The sequence below is a fragment of the Podarcis erhardii genome, assembly GCF_964252035.2.
Source record: "Podarcis erhardii genome assembly, chromosome: 7".
Classification (NCBI taxonomy): Eukaryota; Metazoa; Chordata; class Lepidosauria; order Squamata; family Lacertidae; genus Podarcis; species Podarcis erhardii.
Genome location: NC_138511.1, coordinates 83,383,205 through 83,397,324, shown reverse-complemented (window position 1 = coordinate 83,397,324; position 14,120 = coordinate 83,383,205). Strand labels below are relative to the sequence as shown.

The 14,120-nt window shown below is 48.8% G+C and overlaps 1 protein-coding gene across 2 annotated transcripts in view; it reads left to right on the top strand.

The window, feature by feature from the left end:
• Positions 1-6,384: 6,384 nt before the first annotated feature.
• BCAM (basal cell adhesion molecule (Lutheran blood group)) overlaps positions 6,385-14,120 on the top strand; it is a 64,333-nt gene continuing 56,597 nt past the window's right edge. For both annotated transcript variants that reach the window (XM_081869050.1, XM_081869049.1), the window contains exon 1: positions 6,385-6,526. In XM_081869050.1, the coding sequence (XP_081725176.1) occupies positions 6,451-6,526 (76 nt within the window). In that variant the 5' untranslated portion in view covers positions 6,385-6,450. The remainder of the gene's footprint in view (positions 6,527-14,120) is intronic.

Sequence of the window (14,120 nt, the reverse complement as noted above, 5' to 3'; positions counted from 1 at the left end):
CGTGGATTTATATGTAAATATTTTTCTATGTACATATATGTATATGACAAAAGAGCCTTGTGGAATTTTAACAAATGTATTATGGCATCGGCTTTTTGTGGACTTCATCAGACACTGGTTCTGAAAGTTTGCAAAAAACTGATGCCTTAATTAATGTAGTCGCTCTTACAAGAGCCTTTGTAGTTCTGGCCTTCTGGTAATTTAGATGTATAAATGCAAATTTAGAATTTAGATGTCACAACTAATCTTCCGTCCAAATCACCCCAGATAAACACTTCAATTAATTTGTGCCACATCCCAAATCACCCTCTCTAATCAGTTACCCTTTCATTCATTTCTCCCTAATTAACTTCCCCAAAGACCCTACTCAAAATCAGTTCAGTTCCCCTTCATTTATTCCCTTCATTATCCCAAATCATCTCTAGATAAAGCCATCTGAAATTAATTTATTGCGCCCAAATTAATATCCTGCTCAGCAATCCAGAACATTGCCAATTCGATTCCTCCTGAATTCACTGCCAACCCAGAATCGCTTGGGGAACTCAGGAAAAGATTTGGGGGTCTCTGCCCTATATGCCCACCCATAGCAACATCTGTGTGCTCAAAAGTTCACTGGGAAGGGTTGACGTTTGAAAACGGCTCCTCTAGAGGGTGGGGGTCAGTGGTGAGGTCAGGATTGTGAATTATGTGGGGAGCCAATGGTGGAATTGGTGACTGATGATAATCTCTGCAGGGAGGTTTTGGAGCCTGGAGTCAGCACTATGGAGAGTGGAGGGCTGGAATTAAGTAGTAATAATCAATAGCGCTTCTGAGCACATGCAGAGTGTCTTTTGCAGCCCTGAGAGACCAGGGCATGCGCCATCACATCTGAGAACGCAGAAGGCTTGTTTCTTGGAAGAGGGCTGCTTATTTTCTCATTTTGCAGCTTTGTTAATTTTAGATCTAGTAAAGTAAATAAAGACATCTTTGGGGAAATACTCTTAGTCTTACAACATACTTGAAAGTGACACAAGGATGAACATTATCATTAAACTTATTATTCCGAAACATTGCAAACCTGCCCCCCCCATTTTCCCCATGTGCCTATTATGTTGATCTATATGTATTCTTTTGCAATAAGTTAATTTAATCATTATAGACCAGCTACCCCCTCCTTTCACATATAGCAGGAGATACACTGGAGAGATGCTTATTTTCAAAACCAAAAAGTGCCCAAGTCTTCCAGCAGACATTATCTCTAAACCCAGATGTGTGAGAGTTGTTTTTCCCCTTCTTCCTCCAATTAATAATTTTACTCCGTATATTTCCTCTCTTAGCCAACATAATTGGGGAGATTCCAAAGGGGGGGGGGTTGCTGTTCATGTTCTTGGTCAGAGTCCTTCAAGGTCCCTGATGCTATTTAACATCTACATGAAACGACTGGGAGAGGCTGCCCAGGAATTTGAGGTCGGGCGGCAGGAGCAGGCTGGTAACACCTGAACTCTACCTCTCTTTTCCATCTAAGTCCAGGAAGGCTGCGGAGATCAGCAGCCAGAAACATCATAACCAGACACTGGAGAGACCTGTCAGGAGTAAGCATGGACCAATGGTACCAAATAGTATGGGAAACAGCCTTACTAGAAAAAATAACCAATAAACTGAAACTCACACGGGGACAAATAGAAGAAGATGCCTTCATGGCTCCCCTTTATCACACACACAGCCCAACAAGACAATGACAAAAATCACCAACAACATGCAAATCAGTATGGCTAACCTGACCCAAAACACCCACCCACCCCACTCACACATGAAAACAAAGACCACCACAGCCAACCACAAATGAACAACCACACCCTAGGCCAACCCCAACCTCTCTCACCACCAAAGGAACACAAGCGAACAGCAGAGAACCTGCACAAGAAACGCTGACACCAAACCCCACATATTTGCTGCCAAGGAGTGTGGTGGAGTCTCCTTTGGAGGTCTTTAAGCAGAGGCTTGACAACCATATGTCAGGAGTGCTCTGATGGTGTTTCCTGCTTGGCAGGGGGTTGGACTTGATGGCCCTTGTGGTCTCTTCCAACTCTATGATTCTATGATATAGTAAGTAAAATAGAAACATCGCCGCCCACCCCCACTCACCTCTCTCCCTCTTTTCTTCCTAATGTCTCAACAAATGAAACTGATTTGTAAAAATGTTACATGGTAAAAATACGAGAGAGAGACATTACACATATTTTTGTAAACCAAGAAAATCTTCAATAAAAATACATTGCTGTTGTTGTTTAGTCGTTTAGTCGTGTCCCACTCTTCATGACCCCATGGACCAGAGCACGCCAGGCACTTCTGTCTTCCACTGCCTCCCGCAGTTTGGTCAAACTCATGCTGGTAGCTTCGAGAACATTATCCAACCATCTCGTCCTCTGCCGTCCCCTTCTCCTTGTGCCCTCCATCTTTCCCAACATCAGGGTCTTTTCCAGGGGGTCTTCTCCTCTCATGAGGTGGCCAAAGTATTGGAGCCTCAGCGTCAGGATCTGTCCTTCCAGTGAGCACTCAGGGCTGATTTCCCTAAGAATGGAGAGGTTTGACCTTCTTGCAGTCCCTGGGACTCTCAAGAGTCTCCTCCAGCACCATAATTCAAAAGCATCCATTCTTCAGCGATCAGCCTTCTTTATGGTCCAGCTCTCACTTCCATACATCACTACTGGGAAAACCATGGCTTTAACTATACGGACCTTTGTTGGCATTAAAAACAAAAAAAGGGGGGGGGGGCTGAATGGGGACTCACAAGCCAAGACTAAAGCACATGACTTAACAGGAGCCCTGATATCTCAGGCCAGTGGCCCATCTATTCCAGCATCCTGTTTTCACAGTGGCGAAACAGATGCCTGTGGGGAACCCCCAAACAGGATCCAAGCACAAGAGCCCTCTTCCCTCCTGCAGTTTCCAGAAACTGGCATTAAGAAGCATTACTGTTTCAAACTGTGGAGGCACAACACAGCCATCATCAGAGGTGATTTTAGGGTAGCGTGACCGGGGCAGCCCCACCGGGTGCCGCACTGAATTTTTAGCGCCGTACTGAAATTTGAGAGCCCCAAGTCCACCCTGCCATCATGTCTAGCAGATTTCCCCCAAAGAATCCTAGGAACTGTAGTTTAAGGGTGCTGGGAATTGTAGTTCCGTGAGGGGCAAACTACAGTTTCCAGGATTCTTTTGTGGGGGGGAGGAAACCATGTGCTTTGAATATGCTTTAGATGTAGGGTGTGTACATAGCCTTTCTTCTTTTTCTTTGGCGATCACTCGTAATGGAGTAAGATTGTCTTCCATAAACACAGTTTTAACAATGAGTCTGTAAGTGACTGTGGAGGCCAATTCTGGATCCACACGTCCTTCCACAGTAGGGAGATAGGTTTCCAGCATTATGCTTTCCATTTTTAAGTTCAGAATAGAGTAGTTGCTTTGGAAGACGATCATCAGGCATCTGCACAACATGACCAGTCCAATGAAGTTGATGTTGAAGAATAATTTCTTCAACAACGGTGATCTTTGCTTCTTCCAGTACACTGATATTAGTTCGCCTTAATCTAGCGGACAATGCAGAAGGGATATCTGTTGAGGAGCAGGAGAGAGATTTTAGCATTAGGCATGCAGCTGGTTCTAGACAGGACCACACAGTCATCTTCTGGAAGAGTTCAGGCTTGCAGGCTGGAGCAACTCTCGGGACATCCCGGTTGCAGCTATGTCTAGGAGCCGGATTTAGGTTTGATGAGGCCCTCAGCTACTGAAGCTAATGGGGCCCTTTATATGTCCAGCTGTCCTTTGTCAATAACAAATTGTCGCTGTTTTTCGTGTTGAATATATGCTAGTTTATGGACCTAATAGGTATTTAACGCCATTTGCACATAACAAAATATGTATTTTATCAAAGTAATTGTTGAACAGAAATACAATTAAGAAAAAGTACAGTGGTACCTCGGGTTACATATGCTTCAGGTTACATACGCTTCAGGTTACAGACTCCGCTAACCCAGAAATAGTGCTTCAGGTTAAGAACTTTGCTTCAGGATGAGAAATTGTGCCCCGGCGGTGCGGCAACAGCAGGAGGCCCCATTAGCTAAAGTGGTGCTTCAGGTTAAGAACAGTTTCAGGTTAAGTACGGACCTCCGGAACGAATTAAGTACTTAACCTGAGGTACCACTTGTATATTAATAGTGAAATACAGGCAGGGCTCATTACGTACATCACAGGAGCCTACACGACACAAAACACTGTTGCTGTATGTAGGTTTCATTTGTTTTTTTATCTTATATTTTGGAAATGTACATCCAGGGTTTTTTTTCCTTTAATTTTTTTGGGGCTCCCAAGAGAGTGGGGCCCTAAGCTATAGCGTGTTTAGCTTATACGTAAATCCGGCAGTGTCTAGGAGTGAATTTGCACAGCACTGGTTAACATGCCTGCTCAGTTGTGCCCTTTTACTGAAACAAGCAACTCCAGCCTCTGCCGCTCGTGCCTTGATCGCATCCAGATTAGATTAGTACATTGCATCTGCGTGGGGACGGTCTTTGAAAAGTTTCCACAAACCTCAGCCAGAGAATTAACTGTGGTTTGCGAAACTTCTGTTCAATTTGCATTGGCTTCAGTGCCCAGTTTGAAGTGCTGCTATGAAGCTCTAAAACTGTCTGGGACCAGGCGATTTGACGGGGCCCCCTCTTCCGCCAGCCTGAACCTGCTCACCCCTTGCATGTGAAATCTGAGGCTTTGATCTCAGGCCGAGATTGTTCCTCAGGGCCTTCTTGGTTGTGGTGCCCGGAGCATAGAACTCAAGCTCGACTGGCTTCCCTCCCTTCATGGCTTCCCAGCCACCTGTAAAAAATGAGCCAAGTTCTTGGTTTGATCTGAATTTTCTTCTTCCTCTTGCCACGAATGCATTTTAGACAGTCTTTCAATTTTATTCCATTTTACTTTTGGATGCGATTGGAGCTTTTTTACTTGACTGCTTCTTATGTGAACTGCTTTGAGCACAGATGTATTTATGGAAACTCCGGTATATAAATAAATTGCGGCTATTATTACCATGACCATTGCTTTGTTACAGCTATACTGTACTGTGTATTTCACTACAGTGGTACCTCGGGTTAAGTACTTAATTCGTTCTGGAGGTACTTAACCTGAAACTCTTCTTAACCTGAAGCACCACTTTAGCTAATTGGGCCTCCTGCTGCTGCCGCGCCGCCAGAGCACGATTTCTGTTCTCATCCTAAAGCAAAGTTCTTAACCTGAAGCACTATTTATGGGGTAGCAGAGTCTGTAACCTGAAGCGTATGTAACCCGAGGTACCACCGTATTTGGGGTTGTTGCTCTTGTTTAACTCCAAGCTGCCTTGGAGACCAATTTGAGCAAAAAAAGGAGGTAAAAATACAAATAGGCTGTATAAAGCAATGTTAATTTCTGGAGTGGCACCCCCCCCCGCAAAAAAAAAAAAAATCTTTGGCACCTGAAAGTGTAGATTTACTGTCATAAGATTCCATGTGTTTCATTACAGCACACAAAGCATCAGCTTGAGTGACAGCTTTATGCATCAAGAAAAGAACGACACTCTGCACTTGCTCAGAGGTCCTCTCTTCTTATTTCTAGGTCTCAATCTCGGCGCTTAAAAGTGGATAGGCAAGGGGAAGTATAACCTCATTTGTATTTTAAGGGGATATGATATTGTTGTTATATTGTAATGTAACTCTAGGAGTAGGAATTGATAAATTGACAACTGATGGATAATGGGAAATAAAAAATAATACAAATTAAGAAATAATTGCAAATTGTATATACGGACTGAAATGTGAGTTAAGAGATAAATATGGAATATTTACGCAAACGGGAAAACTAGGGACGCATCTAGAAGGAGGAAACCATTCTGGGAATTTTTTATTAAATTTGATTTAATTTGGCAATGATCTGTTAAAAAACTGGAAAACTAAGAAATATTATTTGGCAAAAAGAGAGAGACTCCGGGCCTGAAATCCGGGTCCAACGAAGCCCTGCGCAAAGGAGGACTGAGTCCCAGCACCTCGCTTTTTAGAAACCAAGCCCCGAGGGAGAAGGGAGGGTGTAGGTGGGGGGGGACGGATCTCGGCGCTGAAAAGCGGGACGGGAGAGTGACGGCAACCCCCTTTACCTGGGAGTAAGCTCCGTTGAATTCAACAGAGCTTACTTCCGAGGAGAGGGGGCTCGGATCGCGCGCCGAGCTGGCGACCGTCTCCCCTCCGGCCTCCGCCGGCTGGGGAGCCGCTCGCTCGCTCGCTCGCTCTCCCGCAGACCCGGGGGGCGCGGCTGGGGCTGGCGCTGAGCCGCTGGGGGCGGGCCGGGGGGCGGGCCGTCTCGCCGGGCCGGAGGGGGCGAGCTGGCGGCGGCGGCGGCGGCTGGGGTGCCGGAGTCGCTGGCTGCAGCTCCTCTCGGACGCACCAAAGGCGCACCATGGGCTCCGCTCGCTCCCCGACTGCGCTCTCTCTGCGCGGCCTCGTGCTGGGGCTCTTTCTGCTCGCCTGCTCAGGTAAGGGGCTCGGGGAAGACCCCCGATCGCGGCGGCGAAGGCTGCTTCCTTTGCCAGCCGGGAATGGAAAGGGAAAGCGGGAGCCCGGGCGCGCGCGCCCCGGGGGGAGAAGAAAGAAAGAAAGAGACCGAGCGCAGCCGCCGGGAATGGCAGCGCAGCTCGCCCGGGATCTCCCTGCGCTTTCGGAAACCCCCTTCCCCAAAACACCTCTTTGCCCACCGAGGAAGCTTCCCCGGTCTTAATTCCTCCCCCTCCGCGGGTTTAAGCGTCGGATCCACCTGCTCTTCTCCGCAAGTCCCTCCCTTCCCAAGTTTCTGGCAACTTTTACGCGTCCGCGGGAGGAAGGATTTGGTGGCGAAGAGGGGTGGGGGGTCGCCTTGCACCTGCGATCTGCCCCCCCCCCGTATTTTTGGAAGCAGCCAGCCTGCCACCTCGCCCCGCAGAAAGGTCTCTCTTCTTTCTCCGTGCGTGGCGTTTTGTGGCAGATGATCCTTCTTTTCTACCCGATCCCTTTTAGCCAACCACCTTTCGGGACCAGGAAAGGCGCCATGCGTTCTCTTCTCCAATCCCAGGGAAGAGAGAGCCCCAAATGAATGGGGCGGGGTGGTGGGGTTGGCGGCGGCCAGGTTCAGTTCTAGGGGAGGTGGAGAGGACGGGGGGGGGAACCTAGTAGATCAGGGTGGGGTGCAGGGACTGGGAATAGTTCTCTGTGTTACTGGATAGGTATCTCTTCTTTGCAAGGAATTCAGCTTAGTAGTTGGAAAAGTCTGGGGTTGGGGCGTAAGTGTCTCCTAATGGGGACCAGTCAAAGACCCCATCTTTGCCTTCTCCATCCTCCCCTCTGACACCGCCCGCATTCTGCACCACCTCTCCAATTAATATGCCACAGAGCCCCTTGGCAAGATCTAGGGTCCCCCTTGGGGTCACCGCAACATAAAGCGTGTGACCCCCCTTCTTTCTCCCCCCCCCAACTCTCTGCGCTTCCACCTTCCCAGGACTACTGCTGTTCCCTGCTTCCCCCCCACCCCACTCATATCCTCCCCATCCTCTCTTGGCACCGATCCTCGTTTCCTGGCACTCTTTCTTGCTCAGCGGTGACTTGACCGTTCTTAAGTGACTCATGGGCAGGGTGAGGTGATTTGGAACGTAATTAAGGGAGGAAAAATAATATTCAAGTTCCTTACCGCCCCCCCTCAAGTACAGAAGAGGAACTGTGGAGAAGGGTGCCATCCTGGACTCAGTCGCACCTCTTTTCGTCCACACACACACACATACCAGATGGTGCTATTTTATTCCAGGCTAATTTAACCTGGAATAAATCCTGAAGCCCGGTTCTGTGCACATTCTTGCTCGCTTGTTGTAGGAAGCTTGCATTTAAAAACCTCACCCTTAAAACCTCAGCCATCTGGATTATGAAAGGTGTTTAGTCCTTATCATCTCAAAAAAAGCTGTTTTGAGTGCTAAACATGAGTGCTCTCTGGAGCATGAGGATTAATACAAAATAGTGCCTCTGGGCATGTGCAGAGTTTTAAAAAAAATATCTAAGGAACCACTCAACCCACCTTTACATATTTGGGATTAGGACACTGAGCTCAGAGGGTGTGGCTTTTACACAGGGGTGAGATCCAGCACCTCTAATTCTTGCTACTTGAAAAAAATAAACCAAAAACTACAACCCAGCTTTCAGTCCTCCTCATTGGAACTGTAGCAAAGAATGGCTCAAGCGGCCTGAGATTCAGAAAACAAGCTCTGCAGAGCCTTTTCGCTTGGGTTCAAAGTTACCCCTCAAGTACACTTTCCTCCCCCACTCCCTTTCAAATCATTTGGGGGGGGGCCTTTCTCTCAGGACACCGGGATTTGCCCCACCCTGCCAACACCCCCTGAGTCATGACCCCCTCACGCTGGATTTTGTAGATGCCAGAGGCTGGCACACAGGGGAGGATGTTTATACAATCTGCTCTTAGGGAGGCGGATGGGCTCGGATGCTGGAATGGTGCTGGGTTGGGTGTGGAAGGCTCTGCTGGAATGAGGCAGGGGGTGCCCAAAAGAGTCGAGGAGGAGGAGGTGTAACTCAGTTGTAAGTCTCCCCCAGTCCCCTTCCCCCAGCTTGGAGTACTGGGAGAGATGCTCTTACCCAAACAAGACCCAGCTCGTTGTTTGCTCAGCCCCAGCCTCTTTGCATTCCTGGTCCCCTGCGTTAGCTTTTCCCAGCCTCCTGGGCTCTTCAAGAACCGCTCCCTTTACCCCTCCGAGCAGTGGCTGAGATTGCTGCTCCAAGGCACCTCTGTCTCACCCCAGGCGGAGGCAACAGCAAGCACCTTGGGAGAGGATTTTGGGGGGTGTCCCTCTAGTCCCCCCCCCTTCTTGAAACCTTCCCATCCAGAGCAACCTTTAGAAAAGGAGGTGTTCTGAGACTTGAGCCCCTTTGAAAACCACATATCCGATTATTATCAGTTGGTAAGCCTCTTTTATGGCAGGCCCCTTTAAGAATCCATTTTGTAAAGTGCTTAATTCATCTGATCCTGGCGAGCTCAGCTTGGGCATCCTTCATAATCTTGAAGTATTTTCTCCAGGTCCAGAAGTATGAGATCAGGGCGGCTCTCCTGGTTTCCTGACTGGTGGGGAGGAAAAAAAGAGAAGTCACTCTGCACATGCTCACTACAGCCATCGCCACCATGTTCCAGAATTGAATCTTGGCTGAGATTTCAGTTCTCACGCAGCCCCTCTTTAGGCGTATCCTCCTCCTCCTCCTTCAAAGATTTTTACCCTTTTTGTGTACGTAAGAGCCACGAAAATCAATAAATTACAGCAATTAAAGCATCTCCAGGTACAATTTCAGCAACTACAGCAGCCAGAACATTAAAAAGGGAGGGCAGAGAAGACAATATCAATTTCAAATGCCAGGATAAATAGAAAGGTCTTTAACTGCCTGTGAAAGCAGCCCATTGCCACGGCTTTGCTAATTTCCATTGGTAGCTCACCTGCAAAACGGGTGCCACCACAGATAAGGCCATCCTCTGAACCCCTGGCCAACCAGGCTTCAGGAAACGGGGGTCCGGTCTGGAGGGCTTCACGCATAGATCACCCTGAGCTGTGTTGGGAAAGGTGATCTTGGAGAGAGCCTTGTCCCAAACGCTTTCAGATCTTTATAGGTCAAAACACGCACCTTAAATTGGATGTGTGGCAGCTAGCTGGCAGCCACGCCCTGGGTGGCATAATGTGTACTGGGCACGATTCCTGGTTTCTCTTATCTGCGTTCGCAGCTTCAAATGACAAGGGACTGAGATAAGGAGTTTCATTTACTTCAGTTTAAATTAATATCGGCAACCGCCTTTTGGATTTAAGGCTGCATTTTAAGAGAGTGTGTGTGTGTTTTATTAATGCATGCTGTCTTAGTGGTGTAGCTGAAAAGTAGGATATTTATTACATATTACATGAATATATACTTTTTAAAACAAATATCTTATTGTATAAAATGGGAGGCATTAACTAAGAGTTCCAAATGCAATGCTATATGCTTAAAATGCATTAGTTGCTCGTGACGCCCATTGTAAATCTCCTTGTACTCTGCTAATGGTGAGCATCAAGGAGATGTGCAGACAGAGTTGTGGCATCAGTGCATGGGGTGAGGAGGGTTTTATCTAGTCCCCTGATTACTAATGGGGTGCAGACGTGCTGTGAAATCATCCCCAGCTACTGTGTAGAAGCAGTGCAGATGGCCATCTCCCCATGTGGCCGTATATCTGCCCTAATAAGTCCCCACTTGCTGAATTGAGGTGGTTAAAGAGGTAAGGAGATTTGATTTCTTGCAGATGCAGGGGTCCCTGTCCTTGTTAATGGTGATGAGGGGCAGGATAAAGGGAGGAGAATAAAGAAACTGCAAAGCTCAAAAGCGTGATGCAGAAATCGGGTGTCGTGTTCTCTGGCAGTGCGCTCATACAAGCTTAAACGGGCTCCTCGACTGTGGTGCGTGTAGCATCGTGGAAGCAGCCTTGAGCCCTTGAGGGGGTAGATAGTTGTTTTTGCTCCCGCTGCTTCATTTTTTAAGCCTGCAGTTTATAGCTGCTGCGTTGTTTTTACGCCGTTGCGTTTGTATGACGGTTTTGGTGGGTGGGTTTGAACTGCGTTGTGGATTCCTAACATTCTTACGGGAAGGCAGCATAAATAAATTGTTGTGGGAATTTCTGGCTTGTTTTTTTAAAAACTGAGTTTCTAGTCCTCATGGAGGTGGAGAAAAATTTAAGAGTCGCAGGAGGGACTAGCTTGCAATTGGCTTCTCAATAGCTATTTTCTTGCTTTCTTTATGTGGCTTCTCCTTCTTAGAAGTAGCTGCTCTTCTTACCCCGAACCCCACACTTTGGTCACTCGGTCTTCTGACCAGTGCCTCTCCTCGCCTATAGTTTGGAAGAGTGGAGAAAGAAAATGAGATTTGCAACCCAGTTTGTTTGTTCTGACGTGAGTCCCCTGTGCTCAGTGAAACGTATTCCCAGGTAAATGTGCGTAGAACTGCAGCCTGCGTGTCTATTTTGGTTCTCAAGAGGATGGAAAGTTAGGAGTCAGATACCAAGCTGACAGATCTCTGCCTGGGGAGATGGTGGCGCTTGGATTCTGCGAGATGCCTCTTCCAGGCTCAGCCTCAGGGCATTGTGAATGAGACCGGTGTGAGCCTGCTGCCTTTTGCCCAGCCCATGTGTGTGACATTTGAGGTGTGAAAATTGCCTTGGCTCACTGCGTAATGAAACAAGACTCGGAGCAGCTTTCCACAAGTGGCACGAAGGATGCTAGAAATAATTGCCTCTGCATGGGAGCCGTGCATGGAGCACACCATGTCCTGCTGGGAGCTGCAAGCAGAGTGCATGCATGGCCACATTTGCACCAACCGTTGAAAGTGCTATGATACCACTTTTAAACTCCGGGAGCTGCAGTTTGTAAGGGGCACCGAGATTTGTCAGGAGACCCCTGTTCCCCTCCCAGAGCTACAATTCCCAGAGAGGTTTTAACCGTCAATCCCTCTACACAGTGAACTTTGGGAACTGTATCTCCCTGAGGGGAACAAGCCATAACAAATGGCAATTCCCAGAATCCTTTGGGGGGGGGAACCCATGGCTGCTTAAAGCCCTTTAAACATGGTGCGCATGGGGCCTGTGTGGGGCAGCGAGGGGTCAGGCAGTCGTGGCAGCTCTTCCACACAAACAGCTTGCCCCGTGGGCTGACCCTCGCGCCCAAAGAAGCCCGGGGCTCGCCCGGGTGCCGCAGGCCTGTCATGGCTCCCTCGGCGACGGGCGACGTTTTCGTCTGTTTGGGGACACCTCTCATTTCTTTTCCAAATCCTGCCCGCTTGCTTCACATCCGCACAAACGCTCTCCCCTGCCAAAGAGAAAATGTGCCTGCCAGGAGGCGGCTAAGCGGTGCCGGTGACAGAATATGCCGCTCTTGTGTGCCAGCCGTGGCACTCACAGTGCCATGCTGCCAACTCTGGGCTCTCTTCCTCCACCTTCTCCCCCTCGGCCTGATTCCCTGATAACATCTCTTATATCCCTGAGCCAGAGAGAGGGAAGACAACCGGTCTGGCCACTTCAAGGGGCCCTCAGAGCCCAGAGCAGCGGCTGGGGGCTGGGCGGCTGTCCTTGCAGAAGGGGATGTTGCCAAATCCGCCCTTCAGGCCTACCTAAGGGGGCAGCGCCCGTCCCCTATTCCCTTGGCAACCGTCCTCTGCTTTGTTCCCCTGCCTTTCCCATCAAGGCCTCTCAAAGCCCCTTTATGCGGCGGCTTCTGTGGTTTCAGGTGTGTTGAGGCCTGTTCCGTCCCACAAGGAACGCCTTTCATTGAAAGGCACCTGCCCCGGCTTCCTTCCTCCCTGGGGCAAGGCCTGTTTTCGTTCCCCTGCTGTCTTTCTCTGCCTCTCCCTTCCCGACACCCATTTCTCTCTCTCTTTCTTTCCCCCTCCGTTTCTCTCGCTCTGCCTGACTCCTTCTTCGCCCGTCCATCCCCTTCACCACATTGTGTTTATCTGACCAAGCGTGTAAACTTCTCTTCAAATCGCAGGCTAGAAATTAATGTGTGTGATTCCCCCCTTCAAACACACACGCGTTTCTCCGTGGCAGAGCCTGGGCAAAGATTGTCCGGTAAACTCGGTCAGAAAGGACACTTGACGTGTGTATTTTGACTTCTGGAGCGCTTTTGTGCGCGAACTGGGCTTTGTGTGCTGCTTCTTCTAAGTAGCCATGCTTTCGCAAGGAACCCTGGAGTCCTGGAAATCCTCTTCCCAGACCTATGGTCTAAAGGCTCTGCCAGAAATTGACCCCAGAACCTTTTATTTTAAAACGCCAAGGCTAAATGCGGAAGCAGGTGTCTCTGAGCACGTGCAGAGTGCCTTTATCTTTCCAGTGATTATCCATAGCTTGCAGGTTTCTGGAGCCGTGGTTGATAAGCAGTCTGAAGCCACAGAAATATTTGCGTTGTCTTCTTAGAGCTGGGGAAAGAACCCAGGAGTTCTGGCTTTGATTTTTTCCGCTTGGAGTGACCCTTCTCCTTGCTCCTCCTCTTGCTCTCAAATTCCTGAAAGTTCCCTCTTCCTTTGCTCTATTTGGCAGCTCCCACACCAGGCAAACTCCAGTTCTCCCCCATGTTAATTAGCTGGCTTCATTAAGCGTGTCTGCCGGCGCCCCAGCCCGGCTGGGATGCTGAGCTGATGCCTTGCTCTCATCACTGCCCTGGGAGCCAGGGAGATAAACAATGTGCCCAGCAGCACCGCCTTCCCTTTCATCCTTAGACTGGCACTGAGGGGTGGGGTGGGGTGGGAGAAAGCTCATAAAGTAGTTGCTCTAGCACCAGCTTGTGGTTATTTCTAGACCCCGGGGCTTTTTTTAGCTCCTCTGGGGATTTGGGGCTGGTCCCCCCAGGCAGCTCTGGGCTGGAGCTATTCATAGCTGGGCATTTGGTCTGTGGGAGCTGGGAAAGAAAGCGTCCCTCGCTGTCATTTGCTCTGAACGTGACGCTGAAGAGCAAAGGAACTTTGTCGGATTCCAGCCCCCTTGCTCCCACCCTCTGGAATCCATGTGCCGAACATAGCAGGAACCCGCATGCATGCATGCTACCTGGCGTGCCCCGGATCTGCGGGAAAGCTGCGCCACGGGACTTGGTGTGCGCATGCAAACCGCAGGAGAGTCTGTGGTGCAGACACGCATGTCGCTACATGTACTTAGAAACACGCTTAGGTATGTGCCACAGGGGACGTTTGCCGTGGGTGTGTGCATGTTCTGCACTTGATTTTAAAAAAAGCAGAAGCTCTTCCGAGGCAATCCGGATTCTGCAAGAAGATGAGCTGAATTCTGCGACTTCGTACATTATACACATTAAGTAAATCTTAATCCCCGCTTCCCCGAGCTTGCAGAATTTACTTTGCAGAATTGTGCTTATGTCACACAGAGGAAGAGAATTCGGCCAGGCGCTGAAATTTACAACACATTAAAACGTGAAATAAAACAACCTGGAATAAAACAAGTTCAAGCTACCAGGAAAATATTTCAGATCCTTCTTAATAATAATAATAATAATAATAATACAGTGGTACCTCAGGTTACATACGCTTCAG